Below are 18,574 nucleotides of genomic sequence, written 5' to 3' on the forward strand. Positions count from 1 at the left end.
ATCTCATATGAATTATTGTAATCTTGAAATATTGATGTTACATAATATTATAAATGGTCTCCCTAATCCAGCCAGCATCACACACATTTTGAAGTTGAGAGCTTTCTTCGATGAGACCCAGTACTGTATTTTGAATTCAGACAAGTAGTCCTTACCATTGTCACGTTACGTCATTCATTCTCAAAGTAAACTCAAGAAATATTCTTTCTTCTGTTAAGCATTAAAGTCTAGTCCTTATGAACACTGATACCCTCAGGCAGAGTAGTCATGCCTCCTGTATTGACACACAGCCACATGACCATCAGTACATAAATTAACCAAAATTTTATGTATTGGTCATCCATTCTTTAGCCATACCAATTTTTGGCAGACATCTTCTCAAAGTTTTAGTTCCCAGGAAAAGATGGAGGGATATATAATATGGATCTCGTTTTGGAGGTCTACATTAAAGGATGATCCTGATTCCTACCCTGGAGGCAGACTGCTGTGAAAACTCCATTGTAATGGATCTGTGGACCTTGGTGTGATTAATAGGAAGATATATTGGTGTGTTTATATGAAAATTTTCTTTCTTCACATAATAAGGTCCATAAATCCAACTCACCCAGAGGTAAATGGATCATCTAGAATAGAGATGGAATTGAACATACAAAGATTTGGGTTTTTTTCCTTGAAAGAGAATTTTCTATACTCTGCAGTAGGAGGAATTGTAATGCTTCTTCCTCAAAGTAATTTAGTAAAGTAGAAGTGGAATTATGACTGTAGAAATTATCTCAGCTGGTGGGATCTTCAAGGGGTGTGGCATTCCCATGTTGCCAGTGACTGACTGGTCTGGTTCCCCCCTCCAACCTTGCAAACTGGCTGAAGTACCCATTGTAATGGATCTGTGGTTCTTAATACTAAAAGGGAGGACATTTTCAGGTAAGCACAGATAAATTTTCTGAGTCTAACACAAGAGCCTAAATTCAACTCTGTTTCTCAGCCAGTAATGCATAATATAGGAATTACAATATATAATCGGATAAGTGGTCTCTCTAATCGAGTGGTCAGTCTCTCAGAGGTACCAAAACCAGATGCTTCAAAGAAAGGTGCAAAACACAGTGATTGATAACTTGCTGATAGAGGACTTTTTTTTTTCCAAATTAGAGGTTGTCTTATAACTTTTCAAAAATCCAGTCTAGTGTTAGTAGTATTCTCATTCTATATCCTTTTGCAACCCTAGTAAGCTTTTAGAAATAATAAATATGCTGGCATTACTGCCTAATTAGTACCTAAACCGTGTATGTATAATCTTTATTTTTAAAACATTATTTCTAAATTAACTAACAATATTTTTATCTTCCAAAAGAGTTTGTCTACTGCTTATGTTCCTTAAGAATAAAGTAGTTGAAGTTCGGCTAAAGATCTTGATTTCCTTTATCACAGTCCTTTTTAAATGATGTTTCCTCTCAAGTTAGGTGACAAATTCTACATTCCAGTCTGGGAAGGTGACTGGCATAAATTGTTATATTATGACACAACTGTACCTGATACAAGTTCTTTGATGACAGCAGTTACCTTTTTCAGTTTCATTTGTCAAATCTTACCACATTGTGCCATAGAGAAAAGGTTATAGCATTCATCTTTGATCTGATATGAAATATATATATATATTCCTTTAGTGTGAAAGGAGAGGGGCCCTTTCAAAAAGTTTCAGTGAGAGCTTTTTACAACACAAACTGATTCTTTCACACAGTCAACAAAAAATATTGTTCTGTTCTGGCAAGTTTCACTACAGCATATTGTGGGATACTTTGGAAGAAGGGTTTACTTTAAGATAAAAGCTAGCTGTACCTTTAAGAATTTATTAAAAATATGAATTTTTGTTAAGAATATTTTTATAATCAACATTTCTGCTTTAGGAACCACATGTAGAATTAGGATTTAAATGATTTCAAACTTTGAATGTATTATTTTTACTTTAGCAGAAAAATATAACCATTAGTGATATTACTGTAACTGTACAACATGACGGACAGTTACTTCACCAGTTTGTTAGGATGACTTCTGACAATCATAAAAAGGCTGTAATAAGGCATTGTAGTCACTGGTTTTATCTACAGACACTGAAAAAAGACACATTTCAGCTGTTCACCAAAGATGATTCATCTATTCTATGAGGAGGGAATCTACACTCACTTTTTTTTTTTTTTAATTATTTTTTTTAACTCAATTGTTAATAGTCTAACTTCCAGCAACATAAGCATACCTAAGGGTGACAAGGATACAGAACTCTGAATCATTTGGAATGAAGACGCCACTTGATTGGTATGTAAGTTTTGGGCAGCTCTATAAGTATAGAGAAGATAGCCTTTTAACCCCGAAACACTGCAGTACTTATCAGAGTGCTCAGCAGACATTTATAAAAGTTGTTCACACCTTGTTTAGACCATGTAGTAACTGTTTTACTTTATAATGTGTTTCTGTAAGATCCATAGGATCTTCAGCTGTCTCAGAATATCCTTTCATGCATCAAGATCTAATTACACCCCCAAATCTTTATCTGAGGATTTCAAAATAAATTTGTCTTTTAGAAGTGGTCAAATAAAATAACCAAATCCTACCTTAGATATATACAACTTCCATCAATTTCAGTGGTGATTGTTCGTAGACTTGCAGTATGTACTGTAGTTAGAAAATACAGGGTGCATACTGTAATGGATTAATGAGTAGTAGGCCAAAAGTACATGTAAGTGTAATACATTCTACTAAATATTTCCAAGAATGTAAGATATGTGAATAGTTTTTGGGAGGTTTAACATTATCCTGAAAAGCATGTCCCTTTCCACTTCTGAAAGTAGGTTTTTGACACCTGTATGGTGACTTGTGGAGCAAAAATATCCTGGGCAGTTATTAAAAAATAGCATGAAATTAAACACTCAGCAACAAAATATAGAAAGAAGTTTGCTTGCTAGCACATGGAAAGATGAGAACAAAGAAATGGAGAGGAAAGCAAGTCTAGATGAAGTGGCCGTGAGCAGATAAGTCACAAGAAAAATAAATTACAATTTCTTATGGAATGAAGTAAATCTAACTTTGGCCACCACCAACCTTGGAGCATTTTTGTGCTGTACTTACGCAGACAACAGTGATGCCTTGTAAATCCCATTTTGAGCATGCATTCTTCTTCTGGCTTGACTGACTGCTGCAATAATGATTCATAGAGTTTAAGGCCAGAAGGAACCTAGTAGATCAGCTAAGCTGACCTTCTGTATATCACAAGCCATTAAATTTCACAGTTACCCCTGTGTTGAGCCCAATAACTGCACTTGACTGAAGCATCTCTTCGAGAAAAACATTGAGAGATGAAGAACCCACCATTTCCCTTTGTAGTTTGTTCCAGTGGGCCTCCCTGTAATTTATTTACCAACTCTGCCGATCTTTGTGTCCTCTACAAAATGTATCAAGAGTGATTTTATATTTATTTCCAGATGATTGAAAATGTTGAATAGCATCGGGTTTAGTACCACACCCTGTGGAACCCCACTAGAAACACTCCCATTCAATGATGATTCCTCATTAATGACTACTTTTTGAGATCTGTCAGTTAGCCAATTCTTAGTCCATTTAGTATTTGCTCTATTGATATTGTATAGTGTTAATTTTTTAATCTGAATGTTGTGTGGTACTAAATCAAATGCCTTACAAAAATCTAAGTATATGACATCTAGGAGGTTAACTCTATCATCCAAACTTGTAATCTCACCCAAAAAAAAAAAAAAAAGGTTTATTTGACAAGACAAAATCATGTTTTGTGGCATTTATTATATTCCTGTCTCTTAATCCTTATTAATTGAATCCCATATCAGTTTTTTTCCATTATTTTGCCTGTGATTGATGTCAGGTTAAGCAGCCTATAGTTATCCCTGATCATCCTGCTTGCCCTTTTTGAATGTTGGCCCAATATTAACTCTCTCTCCGTCTTCTGGAATTTCCCCTGTATACCAAAATTTATTAAAAATTAACATCAGTGGGCCAGAGACTTTTCAGCCAACTCTTTTTAGGACTCTTGGGTGCAAGTTACCCAAGCCTGCTGATTTAAAAAGGTTTATCCCCAGTGGATTTTATCTAACATTTCTTCAGTTACTAATGGCTTAGAAAGTACTTCAACATCCTTATGTGATGCAAGTACATTATGATCATGGATCCAGTCTTCTGCTGGATGCAGCATTGGTGGGGGAACAACAAAGGAGTAGATTGCAGGTCTAAAAGCCCTGGAGGCCTGTTCAGCTATGGATGTAGTTTAGAGCTGCTCAAAACTATGCTCTGACTGCAGTGACTCTTGAGGCTATTGCTTGGTGGTTGGGGATTGATGGAGAGCAGTGTGCTTTTGCCATGCTCCCTTCCCCTAGGCCTGTCCACAACCAGCCACCTACACCAGAGTGGCGTAAGCCTTGGATGCCAGAGGAATATCCCCATTTGTTTGTTCTTTAAAAGCCAGCTCTACTGTGGCAGATATAACAATATCCTAAACAACCCCCTCGTTGAATTGAGTTAAATCTTATTGAACATTGGGGTCCACTGTATTAAAAATGCAATTGTTTGTGGTGGTGTGAGATTTATGTAACTTCTCTAGGAGAAGGGGTTTGCTAATATAATTTATCTGGTTATCAGTCTTTTGAAGCCACCCCCTGGAGAGGTGTGTATATACTAGTTCAAATGGGATTCTTTGAACTAACAGACAAAGAAAGGATTTTGGATAAATAGCCTGGTTTTAATCAGGCTCAGGAGCTTCTTTCTGATCTAGCAAGTGGACAGAACTTCTGGTCTATGGATTACCCCAATCCTTAGGGAAGGATTGGAAGGCCACGGCTTACTGAAGCCCTATCAGACTGTGTTAGCTCTGCACTGAGGCAGTTACGAACTTATGATAAAAAAGAGACCCCTTTGAGGGGTATGAAGGACTCATCTGCCAGAACCCAAGTTAGAGACAATTGGTGGGCTTATTAGCATGCGTGTAGGTTCTTTGATTGTTTTAATGTTTTCTCTGTAGTGCTTTTACCTTAAAAATAAAATAGGCTTGCATAGGAAGTGCAATGTAATAACTTATTACTATTGACAATAACTTTGTAATTAGTCTCTGACAAGAAAGTAAGCACGCCTGTTTAAACAGACTGTCTTTTGGCGGGAACAACACAGGTAAGGCAGGGAATCGTACAACTTGGAAATACCCGAGTCATAAGGGAGTGAGACACGTTTCCACTCGAGAGGTGACGGGAGCCGGAATCTTGAGAGTCAATGCTCTTGCTGTACTATACTGAGGAATACAGATGCAGTTGCCCTAAACTCTGACATATGACCCCTCTCTGTCACTAGAGCAAATGGGCAGTAGCAGGGTTCAGGACAAAGCTCTGAACATTTTATAATTCCAGAACAAACTCCTGACAATGAAATACAAATATTTTTTATTTCTTACTTTACTAAATCATAAGTTCTGTTATGAATAACTATATTTTAGTAAGGAACTGTTAGCATAGCGACAGGCACACTTCATATTACCCTTGGTATCCTTAAACAGTGGTGATAATATCAAAGAAAAAATCTGGAGCCAAATTGACTATAAAACCCCATAAAAGACCATTCATTTTTGTGCTTGTATTTTTTTTAAGTTGACATTTTAAAGTTGGAAATGGTGAGAAACCATAGAAAATCTTAAATTGCCCAATATTAAGGCATTGGAACAAACACACTATTTGTTAGTAGTTTCAAAAGCTACATTTTGAAAGTCTCAAGACACATCATTGTAGTAATGCAGCTAATTTGCCTAGCAAAATCAGAATTTCTCACAGCATTCTGTATACATACTGGATACTGCGGTTCAATCCTAACCTTGACTTCAGTGTGCTTTGCATTATTTAATATATTTATATCAAAGACCTAGCCAAAGAGGTTCCCGCTATTTAAATCTATGAGAACCATCGCTAGAATGCATTGGCAGATGTTAAAAAATGTCTGTGGAAAGAATGTCAAAAACCTCTCCAAAGGAAAGTCTTTAAATCATGCCCTTAATACAGAAACACAAAACCAGATTTAATTGCCCTTTTCCTATCCAGATCAGACAGGCAGGCTCTTTTGGTTCAGCATATGGTATGAAAGAGTGCATAGTGGAAGAGAACAGGCATAGCAAGGGCTGGGATTGAATCTGTTTAGCTTGAGACTTCATAAAGATCACTCCAAAGAAAGCACTTGAAGTTAAAAAAGACAAAAAAACAAAAAACAAAGAAAACCCCAGCCAGAATAGAGTATTTTCATTTGAATATGCTTATTTGAGACATCCTATTTGCCTTTAGGGTAGCAATGTTACATGTTTATAATGTAAAATAGAGGGTTCCTGAGGAGCCTTGTGTGTGCATATTAAAATCAGTTTCTAAAAGGATGGTGAAAATTAAGACACGGTATAATATGCCACCACTTCTGCATTTGTCATTGATTTTGTAACCTTATTTCTAGGAATAAAAGCCCTTTTGCTTTATCTTAAAATAATAATGTCATAAGATTTTAATGGCAAATACAGTTCATTGTTTCAATGGTTTCTGGGAAAGTGGTAAAATTCTTATATATTGAATGATTGAAAAAATACTGCAGTCATTATACCATAGTTTAGCGAGTTGAGAAAATGTATCATCTCAATTAAGGGTATTCCTGCTACCCATGAATAGACATGCAGTTGCACACTTGCAACACTATTACACTATTCATTTGGTAGCAAACACTATGGTTAGTCACAGAATAGTTTCAGTTGTTGCCCCCTTGTTTTTACATGCTCATTGCTTTCTGAATAACTCACTTTGCAGATCCGTTCCAGAGGTAAAGGCTTGAACAAACCAATATTTAAACTTTTTTTTCAGCTGTAGTCATGGGTTGAAAACCATCACTCCAAATCCCATGTCTTTCATGTGTAAAATATTCTTAGGTTTGTTTGCTTATGTTTTTTAACAGAATAACATTGAATATGGCTAAAGTTTAAACGTTGAAATTTGGTATCCAGAAGTCTCTTCAATGTGAGGTTGGATATTTGCTTGGTTTGAAAGAAAATAATTGGTTTTAACAGACTTACAGCTCCAATACAAAAGTGAAAAGCATAGTCTGAGAATCAGAATAAAATAGAAGTGTATGATCATTTGGAAATTAAGTTATATTGTGCATAGGTAGTATTTTCCTGTTTGCAGCTGTATTTTGGAGGAGTGGGGTTTTTGAAAATTTACTATATTTTTGTTATTAAATTTATACTACACAATATTGAAGATATAAAGTGTGGCTGAGTCAATATTTGTTGTAGAAACTTGAAGTTTGAATATGAAAAATTACTTTTCTTTTTGCTCTCTCCTTCAGACTCCTTCCCCTGTTTCCCCTGCCATTTTCCCTTCCCTTCCCCACCCTTCAAAAAGGAAAAAAAAAACAACCCACCACCACCATTAGCAACTTCGGTCTATTATGATCACACCATTGTGGACAATTACTATCTTCAGGTTTTGAGGAAGGGTATTGAAATGATTCTTTGGGGCACCTCCAGGCTAACTGAGTCATTTTCTGTAGAAAGGTGTTTGAGGGACAAGGCTCTTTTGTGCCATTACCAGCTTCCTACTGCAAGAAAGATGGAAACCTATGAATAGTTGCCAAAATAGTCCATCAAGGAACAGTAATCCAGAGATCCACTTCAGCTGCTGGCTGCTGACTGGTGGTTCACAAGAAATTTATGGCAAACCCAGCATCTGCTCTGGCAGCCCATAGAGTCCTGCCTCCAAAACAGGCAATTGGTCTGGAGTCCTCCATCCAAAATTGAGGGTTTCATCGGTCCAAAAGGACAAACGGTGGCTGTGGAGGGGACATGATCTTTATTAAAAATTATTGAAAAGCTTTGAGTTTCAGCAGTCAATTTATATTTTCAAAGATGTCTTTACCAGAAAAAGGGCTGGAAACTGTTTCAAAAGAAATCTCTGATTAGTTTCAGCATTTCTAGGTCCTTAGAATGGAGATGAAGGGTATGCTGTAGCCAGGGTACCCCAAAGGCCAGGTCTGGATTAAAAGCTATGATGTTTTGAAGGAGGGAAAGCAATATTTTCTAGGTAGGAGAGCAAGAGTTATGTTGTGGGAGAAGTAGGACTGCAGCATCAAGGGGGTCTAAATTAATTATTCCAGAGGCTGCCTTAACTCATAAACTAAGTTTCATCTACCTGATATTGCCCTTCTGTTGGTTGTCCTGGAAGTAAATTATAAAGAAGTTGAGCTACCCCTTTTCCTTAGAATTTACTTCCAAATTACATTGTTTTCCCTTTTTTCGAGTGTTTAAAAAGTTTTGCAGAAGAATTCTATACCACCACTTCCACCCCAGACCAAACTGTCCTTCAAATTGTTTACTTCAAAGTGGGGTCAGTGTTCTCACTTGACAATGGAAAGTTGACAAACACTAGAATGCTTTACAAACACACATTGTGCTTGGGGGGGGGGTTGAGAGAGAGGCTTGTTGTTCCTGTCTCTCCTACCCACAAATTGTCCTGATATGGAATGCTCTTGAATACAACCATTGACATCACTTTAAAAGAAAGCAAACACTTTAAAAAAGAGAGAGTGAGAGAGAGAAAGAAAGCAAGCTGGACAATTCCTTTCCTTTATCATTGGTGTTTTGTGATCTCTTGGACTGTTCTCTGGTTTATAACAAAATGCCTGCTTTGTCTCTGGATTCAAGCTTCTACCTTAAACACAGGATAACATCAGTTGTTTTAAGGATTAATACTTTGGTGTCTTGGATAGAATGATGGTTTTATGTATGATTACCATGCCTGCAGCAACCTATCATTTGCCCATGCTTCTAAACTTGCCTGATGGGAAACCATTGCAAAAAGTATTCATGTTTCCGCTTTCTCTACACCCTTCATTGATCTTTTATCCTAAAGTTTTCTAGCTGTAGGGAACATCTGTCATAAAGGCAAATGTTTATACTCTCACAAATTGACAGTTTTGTCAGCTGCTTCAAAGTGGTGTTCTTCAGGATACCTTTGTAAGCAGGTGTGCTCTGACTATGGAAAACTTTCTTTAATAATTGGATTATGTGTGATTAAAGTATCTCAAACTTTTATTTGAATTATTGAAGCAGTAGTTAAGGTTTGTGATGCTTTCACCATTATATAATTTCTTGGATTTTTCATTACAAATACGTGTTAAAGGCATGTCCAGGAACTTGGGCAATGTCATTACAAACCTTACCATGAGCAAATAGTCTTGTTTATAATTCTGCAATGGAATGGGACATTAAAGCATTCTTGTGGAACATTGTGATAAATTAAATGCACACAATTATGAGATGCATAGCATAGGGAAAGCCTTATTGGTAAAGCTCATGTTTTATAGTAATATATATACATATAGGTCAGACTATCTATCTAATCTATGCATATGTAAAACAGCCATCACTATAATATCTGGGTGCCAAGGGATTATGGTGGTAATCAAACAAAAAGGAGTTGTTGCATTATAAAAGTAATACTTTTGCACCTGGAAACTAATAGTAACTTTTAAGATTCTCCTCTCCGATCTGCAGAACTAGTGGCCTGATCCTGCAAAACCTTACTCAGTTTAATAGACATATTGAAGATCTATACATGTGAGTACAGAGTTTGCAGGGTAGAGCTCTAGTTAGGTTATTGTTGGACAGATTAATATACTGGTGTGAGTATACGTATGTAGGTATTGGTGGGGCATGAAAATTGACACTGGTGAGATACCAAGACCCACCCTTCTTCCGTGCTGCTGCTAAAGAGGGCAGTGCTTGAGTTCATATTGGAGAACTGGCTCTGGATACTTCTAAAAGGCTCCATCTTTTGTGGCCTCAGGAACATCTTTAACTGAAGGCGCCTCTGGCTGCTGGAAGGCGCTAAGAGCAGTCTCTCTATACTATCCTTCTCACCCTGGAACCTCCTGGCTTCTGAGAGAGGCATCCTCTGTTATCCGAAGCCTAAACCAGCTTCTAATTTTGGGTCCTCATCACCAGTAAATAGCTTCAGCTTTTGGTACATTTTCTGTACCATTTTATTTTGCCCATTTTACACCCTTTACATTTTGTGCTTTAGCCAGATTTCATAAAAACAGTAATTTGGCCGTGAAACGGCAAGATTTTGCTAATTTTCAGTGAAATCAATTTTGCTTCAAAACAGTCCTGTTTAAGAGCTAAAATTCCACAAAATGGGTATCAATTTCAAATTTACAACGAAATGCAAACATGTTCCCCAGCATTTTGAACACTGATCATTTCACACACAACTACTAATGTTCAATGAATTTTACTTAACCTTGAGAGGTTTCAGAATCTGCACTTTATTCTTAAGACATGTATTATTTTACTCATGTTTTGGGATAGCCAAATTACCTTAATTTTCTCTTTTTAAAAAAAAAGTGTATAAAAATCCTCACTGACTGCATTGATTGCTATTGTTACCGGCAAATGTGATTGGGGAAGGTTTCACAAAATCACTCAAGAAGCTGCATACTCCAGTTAATTGTTTAGAATCATGCTATCGATTATTTTTCCTTTACTACTCTGGAAAAAAAATCCTATCCCAACCACTTGAGTTGCAAAAGATTAACCAAGAGACTCAGAAGAAAACTGTAAACTAGGATCTTCACATCTCAAAATAAACATGTACGAGCCCAGCAAACTTCGTTTTAAGATCATATTTGTTTTCCAGCATAGTCTTTCTATAGGCTTGGCTGACTCATTAAAGATAGATCAATCCTGTTACAGTTTTGCTAAGAGATTCCCACTGTTTTGCACAGCACTAGTAGTTAGCTGTCAGAGAGTAACTGCTGCCTGCCTGGGTTGAAAGGTGAAAACAATGAGCTTGTCAAGAGAGCATATACATTAGACAGTCAGACTTGTCCATTACACCTTCTCCAGTTGGCCACTGTTGCTAAAGTTGGTCTAATTTGATAAGTGTTCTGTTTTTCATGCATTAAAAGTAAGAATTTCTATGGCTGAAATTTTAAAAAATAATGCCTTCTTCTTACATAGTGCTTTTCGTCAGTAGCTCTGAGAGCACTTCACAAAGAAGGTCAGTATCATTATCAAGGTATTCACTAATTCTGGGTACCTGACCTGAGTCACGTAGGGCCTGCTTTTACCAAGAGTTCCCATTGACATTGAAAATAAAAAAAGTAAAACAATAAAAACCAAGTGTGTCTCTTTCTCTAGGCCGAATGTTCCATTTTAATAGATGTGGGATTTTGGGTTTTTTAAATAAATTATATTTAACAAAAAATTGCAACTAATTCTGTGTAGGATAGAATCAAACAAAAAGCTTCCTTCCTTGCCTAGAAGTGAAAATAAAAGCCATAGCCAAATAAATGTTAAGTAATTCAAGTAGTCAGTGTCATATATTTTTGAACAGAATAGCAATGTCTCCAGGGACCTAGTGTTGTGTTGTCCTCCCCTTTAGTGACGTGTTAGTCTAACTCTAACAGATAATGGTGTACACAATACCGGCAGATTCAGTAAAACATTTTTGATAGAAGAAAATAGTTCTCAACAGTAATTCCATTCTAGCATAAGCCCCAGTCTCTCAGTGAGATCTAGCCTGGATTGCTGCACCTGTGCAGAGTTGCATTGAATTGGGTTCTGCATAGGTGCAGATCGTGCTCTTATTATTGATTATCATTCGCTGTACTTGTTTTCTCTGTCAAATCACCTAGCTAGAAAATCCTTGCCTCTGTATATTTTTCTTCCTTTTGGTTTTATAGCAGTTACCAAGATACAGTATTGGCCACCAAAAAATTAAAAGAACATTAAGATTGCAAAATCAAGCATAAGGATAAAACTCCCTGCTCTCAGTTCAGGCGCCCAGGGTCTCAGCTGTCCCTGGCAGTCAGGAGCCCCAGTTGCAGGGAAGGTCCTGTTCACACCTTGGATGAAACATGCTCTGTCACTCTGCGGTAATGGCACATGCATTCCAGTCACACACAAGAGCTGTGAGGGGATGGATCATGCCTAGTGCAGACAGAATCTTCAGAGAATTTAGACCACGTTTACAGTACAGCGCTGCAGTGGCACAGCTGTACCACTGTAGCGCATCTGGTGAAGATGCTCTATAACGGGGGGTGGCTGATGCTGGGCCTGATCCTGTGCTGCCCCATTTTTGCAGCCCCATGACAGCTCTGCAGCCAAGGCAGGTGTCTCTCCCACTCCGCCCTATTTACAGGGTGTCTGAGGATGTCACATGAGCTGCAGCTATGTGCTGAGTGCGGTTGAGAACCACTGCTGTAAAGTAATATTGGTGTGTGCAGCACTCATAATACTGCTATCTTCATAAAAGATGAGGTGGATCATTACTTTGAAAAAGTCATTATCAATTCCCTTACTTTTTGCCAAAGAAAGTATAGTATCTCTTTGGAATTTAAGCTAGTAATATACTACTTTGCACTTCTGTCATCCATCCAAAGATCTCAAAGTGCTCTTGCAAATATGTAGGTAAATATTATCAATGTCATTTGACAGAAGGGTAAACTGAGACACAGAAGGGCTGAGTGACTTGTTCAAGATTACAAAGGCAATCCTGTGAGAGAGCCGAAATGGAGCCCAGGTTGCCTTACTGCCAGAGATTCCAGGATATGTTCTGTCCTAGAAAATGTAAGCATGTCTAGTGCTTAACAAAACTTATTTTGTTTGTTTTGTTTTTCCCCCAGAAAATATCAAAAAGGATCCAGAGTGCGTCTGAGACTGGTGGACCTTGAACTCACATCTAGATTCTTGGGAGCAAAAACAGATACAACTTTACTGGAGGCTGATGCAGTCGTACTAGGGCTTATGGAAAGCAGAGAAACAAGGCAAAAGGAGTGAAGTTATGTAAATAAAAATGAATAAACTTTAGCTGTTTAACATTTAATTTGTTCAGCTTGCTTTTTCTCAGAAAGAAAATGAAAGGATTCTTCCCCCACGGTTGTGTAAATAGTAAGGTAAATTAAATAAAAGGCAACAATCACAGTATGTCTGGTTCTTAGTTATCTTTTACCTTCTCATCTCACTGCTTAAAATTAAACATCATTCCCATTTCATACTAAATTCAGTGGTAAGAAGTTAACTGAGCTTCTTTGAATAAATTGGTAACCATACCATGTCTGACCATTTTTGTATTCTTGCCTGGAGCAGAGCAGACATTCCAGGGTCTGTATTCCAATCCCAGAGGAAAATTGATCTAAAGTGCTATACTTCCTCAGCAGAATTCTGTGGCAGAAATGCATTGTTCCTTCCAGTAAGGGGGCTTCATTTAGAAACAGACTCACTGTTCCTGGATCAAAGGTCACAAAGCAGAGCTCATACTACAAATTGTGGTCTTAATATCTGTTATTATGGGTTTCTCATTTGTATGATGCTAAGGCCCTTGCTGTTGCCTACGTCATATGAGCGACTTGAACTTATTTGTTGCTTTAATTTGAGCTCTCATCTCAAACACATGTTGGTAAAAGCTGACTTTTTTTAAATGGTGATCAGTCTAAATGTAAAAAACCTATCTTTAATGTAGTGTTATGCCTCTGACTTTATAAACAAAGTTGGAAAGGGTGTGACTGTGTTTTAATGTTCGGTCTAGAAATGTCACACACTGCACTCTTTGGCATTCTGCAGAGGGTCGAAGTCTCATTGGTGCATTTGAAATCGGAGCACTTTTCTGCTGGGCTCTGGTGCCTCCAGGTTTGAATTTTGTGTACTCGGTGAGGAACTGTACAAGCTCAGAGTAGGTGAAATGTGCCATTTTATAGCAGTGGGGCCCAAAAGAAAGGCTACTAAATCTGCTGAGCTGTTCATAGAGCATCTTTAAAATAAAGGAATGATGTGAGGAGAATTGTTAAGATGGATATGACTTTCTAGGCTTCAGGGACAACCCAGGGAATAAAGCGCTTCATGTAGGAATCTAGCACACTACACATTGGCCCAAGTGTCTATTGTTCTAGACATCTGCACTTGGTCCAGCAATTCCACTTGTGGTGTAGAACAAGGTGTGCAAGTGTTAACCCCTTATGAAAGGCAGTCTCCCACTTCTCTTCCCAAGCCACCACTCTTTTTAACCTTTTTTCTGAAAGCATGTGCAAGGAAAGGGGGAAACAGAGATGAAGTCAAGCTCCAGTCCACAAGGGGCAGTATAGTAGGACCCCAGAGCCCTGTCACATGATAGTTCCTATTTCTTTTCCCTGTTGAAAGAAAGATTATATTCCTTTCACTTTCTCCCATCTCTCCCACCCTTAGCAAACCTGAAGTCTTGGGTATCACACAGGCATGAGCTACTGGTGCCTTTGTCCAAAATACATCTCAGTGCATGATCTGTCAAGACCCATGCTTTAAAAATAACATACTGCTCTGTGACAGGATACTAGTAGGAATCATGTGGGAAATGTGTAAGCTTTGTGAGGGGAATGGAGTATGTTTTAGCAGATCTGTTTGCAAACCAGTAAGGGGAGGTTGTTTTTCAAATCTGAAACAATCCAAGTTAGTGAAGGAAAGCAGGTCTTATGAGCTTGCTTGGTGCCTTAATTTGCTCTCTCATCTCAGTGATCACAATTATGGGAGTTTGAACATTAATATCATGGGAGATTAGCCTCCAGGTGAAGAATTATACTGCCACTGTGACAGAAAAAGAGGTGTTCTTCAAGTGCTTGCTCATGTCCATTCCACTATAGGTGAGTGCACGCCTCCGTGCACAGTTCCCGGAACTTTTTCCCCTTAGCAGATCCCATAGGGCTGGCTATGGCGCCCCCTGGAGCTCCGTGCACATGCCACCCCCCTGGGCCCCTTGGGATATCCAGATGGGCCTGGGGTCCCAATCCCTCATGTCATCGGGGGTGCGGTCTGAGCCTCCAGCACAGGAGAAGTCCCATAGACACCATTCCTCGGACAAGGAGTCGGACCCCATGGAGGAAGAAAGGAGAACAACAGGATACAGACCAGGGACTTCGGAAAAGCAGACTTTGACTCCCTTAGGGAGCTGATGGGCAGGATCCCCTGGGAGGCTAATATGAGGGGGAAAGGATCCAAGAGAGCTGGCTATATTTTAAAGAGATCTTATTGAGGGCACAGGAACAAACCATCCCAATGTGCAGAAAGAATAGCAGATATGGTAGGCGTCCAGCTTGGCTTAACAATGAAGTCTTTGGTGAACTTAAACACAAAAAAAGAAGCTTACAAGAAATGGAAGCTTGGTCAGATGACTAGGGAGGATTATAAAAATACTGCTCGAACATGCAGGAATGAAATCAGGAAGGCCAAAACACAATTGGAATTGCAGCTAGCAAGGGAAGTGAAGGGGAACAAGAAGGGTTTCTACAGGTATGTTACCAACAAGAGGAAGATTAGGGAAAGTGTGGGCCCCTTACAGAATGGGGGAGGCAACCTAGTGACAGAGGATGTGGAGAAAGCTGAGGTACTCAATGCCTTTTTTGCCTCTGTCTTCACAGACAAGGTCAGCTCCCAGACTACTGCACTGGGTGGCTCAGAATGGGAAGGAGGTGAGCATCCCACAGTGCTGAAGGAACAGGTTCAGAACTATTTAGAAAGATTGGACATACACAAGTCCATGGGGCCAGATGCAATGCACCTGAGGGTGCTGAGGAAGTTGGCTGATGTGATTTCAGAGCCATTGGCTATTATCTTTGAAAGCTCGTGGCTATTGGGGGAGGTCCCTGATGACTGGAAAAAAGCAAATATAGTGCCCATCTTCAAGAAAGGGAGGAAAGAGGATCCAGGGAACTACAGACCGGTCAGCCTCACCTCAATCCCTGGAAAAATCATGGAGCAGGTCCTCAAGGAATCCATTTTAAGGCACTTGGAAGAGAGGAAGGTGATCAGGAACAGTCAACATGGATTCACCAGGGAAAGTCATGCCTGACCAATCTGATTGCTTTCTATGAAGAGGTGACTGGCTTTGTGGATGTGGGGAAAGCGGTGGACGTGATATACCTTGACTTTAGCAAAGCTTTTGATACGGTCTCTCACAGTATTCTTATCAGCAAGTTAAAGAAGTATGGGTTGGATGAATGGACTATAAAATGGATAGAGAACTGGCTAGAGCATAGGGCTCAACAAGTAGTGATCAATAGCTCCATGTCTAGCTGGCAGCCGGTCACAAGCGGAGTGCCCCAGGGTTGGTCCTGCGGTCGGTTTTGTTCAACATCTCCATTAATGATCTGGAGGATGGGGTAGATTGCATCCTCAGCAAGTTTGCAGATGACACTAAACTAAGGGGAGTGGTAGATACCCTGGAAGGTAGGGATAGGATACAGAAGGACCTAAACTAACTGGAGGATTGGGCCAAAAGAAATCTGATGAGGTTCAACAAGGAAAAGTGCAGAGTCCTGCACTTAGGAAGGAAGAATCCCATGCACAGTTACAGACTGGGGACCGACGAGCTGGGCAGCAGCTCTGCAGAAAAGGACCTGGGGGTAACAGTGGATAAAAAGCTGGATATGAGTCAGCAGTGTGCCCTGGTTGTCAAAAAGGCTATTAGCATGTTGGGCTGCATTAATAGGAGCATTGCCAGCAGATTGTGGGAAGTGATTATTCCCCTCTATTCGGCATTGGTGAGGCCGCATTTGGAGTATTGTGTCCAGTTTTGGGCCTTTCACTACAAAAAGGATGTGGACAAGTTGGAGAGAGTCCAGCGGAGGGCAACAAAAATGATTAGGGGGCTGGAGCACAAGACTTATGAGGAGAGGCTGAGGGACCTAGGCTTGTTTAGTCTGCAGAAGAGAAGAATGAGGGGGGATTTGATAGCCACCTTTAACTACCTGAAAGGGGGTTCCAGGGAGGATGGAGCTGGGCTGTTCTCAGTGGTGGCAGATGACAGAACAAGGAGCAACGGTCTCAAGTTGCAGTGGGGGAGGTCTAGGTTGGACATTAGGAAAAAGGTTTTCACTAGGAGGGTGGTGAAGCACTGGAATGGGTTACCTAGGGAGGTGGTGGAATCTCCATCTTTGGAGGTTTTTAAGATGCGGCTTAACAAAGCCCTGTCTGGGATTATTTAGCTGAGGTTAGTCCTGGTTAGTCCTGCTTTGAGCAGGGGGTTGGACTAGATGACCTCCTGAGGTCCCTTCCCACTCTATGATTCTATAACTTTCAATGGGTGCAACCCTCTGCCACGAAGGAGCGCACCCACAGGACGCACCTCGGCATTCATCTTTCTCCTCACCGGATGAGGCAGTCTCCCGGGACCACTCGGCGCCACTGGAGAATTTCAGGGCATACCAGGAGCTGCTCAAGAGGGTGGCCTCCAACTTGGGGCTGGAGGTGAAGGAGTTAGAAGAGGCTGAAGATAGCCTCTTTAATGTCTGGCGGTGGCTGCCCCAGTGAGAGTGGCCCTCCCAGTTCATGAAAGGGTCCATAAGATCATAAAGGCTCTGTGGCAAACCCCTTCCTCGGTCGCCCCTACATCAAGGGTGGCCAAGAAAAAATATTATGTTCCAGATGAAGGGTTTGAGTATTTGTTCACTCACTCACCCCGGGAACCCTGGTGGTGGACGCGGCTATCCAGCAAGACAGGCAAGGTCAGCCAGGGTCCACTCCCAAAAACAAAAACAATAAGAAGCTGGACTTGTTTGGGAGAAAGGTTTATTCCACAGCAAGCCTGCAGTTCAGGATTGCCAACCATCAGGCCCTCCTGGGTAGATACAATTTCAACCTGTGGGACTCCCTCAGGTGTTCGCTGAGGCCCTGCCCCAGGACCAGGCTGCAGACTTTACCACCATCGTGGAGGAAGGAACCACGGTGGCTAGGGCAGCACTCCAGATGTCCTGTGACGCTGCTGTCTCGGCGGGCAGGGCCATAGCCTCCGCCATCTGCATGAGAAGGTGCTCGTGGCTGCAATCCTTGGGCCTGTCTCAGGAGGTGCAGCAGTCTATTCAGGACCTCCCCTTTGATGGGTCAGCCCTATTCTCCAACCAGACCAATGCAAAGTTGCACGGTCTGAAGGACTCTAGGGCCACACTTCGCTCCCTGAGTCTGTACACGCCCCAATTTTCCAGGCATCAGTCATGGCCCCAGGCGCAGCAGCTGCCAAGGCCTCTGCCTAGGCCTTTCCAACCCTATAGGAATAGGGGGTTTAGAAGGAGAAATCAGCCCCCTAGTTCATCCTCAGCTCCCCAGCAAGGGCCCCCCAGGAGGTCGGGCAACCAGAGGAGACAGTTTTGATGGGGTGCCCGAGGGTGGCACCTCGACTGCTTTCCTGGATCCACCCTGCCCCTTCCTGAACAGGTTAAGGCCCTTTTATCCCGAATGGGCAAAAATCCCTTGGGATAGTCTCACGGGGGGGCTATGCCCTACAGTTTACATCTACCCCTCCCCTCCGCCAATCCTCTTCAGGAACCCCTCTCACGAACAACTCCTCTTGCAGGAGGTGGACACCCTCCTCAACATCGGAGTGGTGGAAATGGTCCCCCAAAGCAGAAGGGGGAAGGGGTTTTATTCGAGGTACTTCCTCATTCCCAAGGCGAAGAAGGGTCTGAGACCCATATTAGACCTGCCTCGTCTAAACAAATATGTCAAATGACTCAGATTCCGCATGGT

The 18,574-nt window shown here is 40.6% G+C and overlaps 1 protein-coding gene across 2 annotated transcripts in view; it reads left to right on the plus strand.

Annotated features, from left to right (window-relative positions):
* LOC137156683 (tumor protein D52-like) overlaps window positions 1-12,911 on the plus strand; it is a 188,351-nt gene extending 175,440 nt beyond the window's left edge. For both annotated transcript variants that reach the window (XM_067553577.1, XM_067553576.1), the window contains one exon: window positions 12,712-12,911. In XM_067553577.1, coding sequence (XP_067409678.1) covers window positions 12,712-12,865 — 154 coding nt within the window. In that variant the 3' untranslated portion in view covers window positions 12,866-12,911. The remainder of the gene's footprint in view (window positions 1-12,711) is intronic.
* Window positions 12,912-18,574: the final 5,663 nt, after the last annotated feature.

The sequence above is a fragment of the Emydura macquarii genome, unplaced genomic scaffold (assembly GCF_026122565.2).
Source record: "Emydura macquarii macquarii isolate MOO-44397 ecotype Brisbane River unplaced genomic scaffold, CSIRO-AGI_Emac_v2 contig_1477, whole genome shotgun sequence".
In the NCBI taxonomy this organism is placed as follows: Eukaryota; Metazoa; Chordata; order Testudines; family Chelidae; genus Emydura; species Emydura macquarii.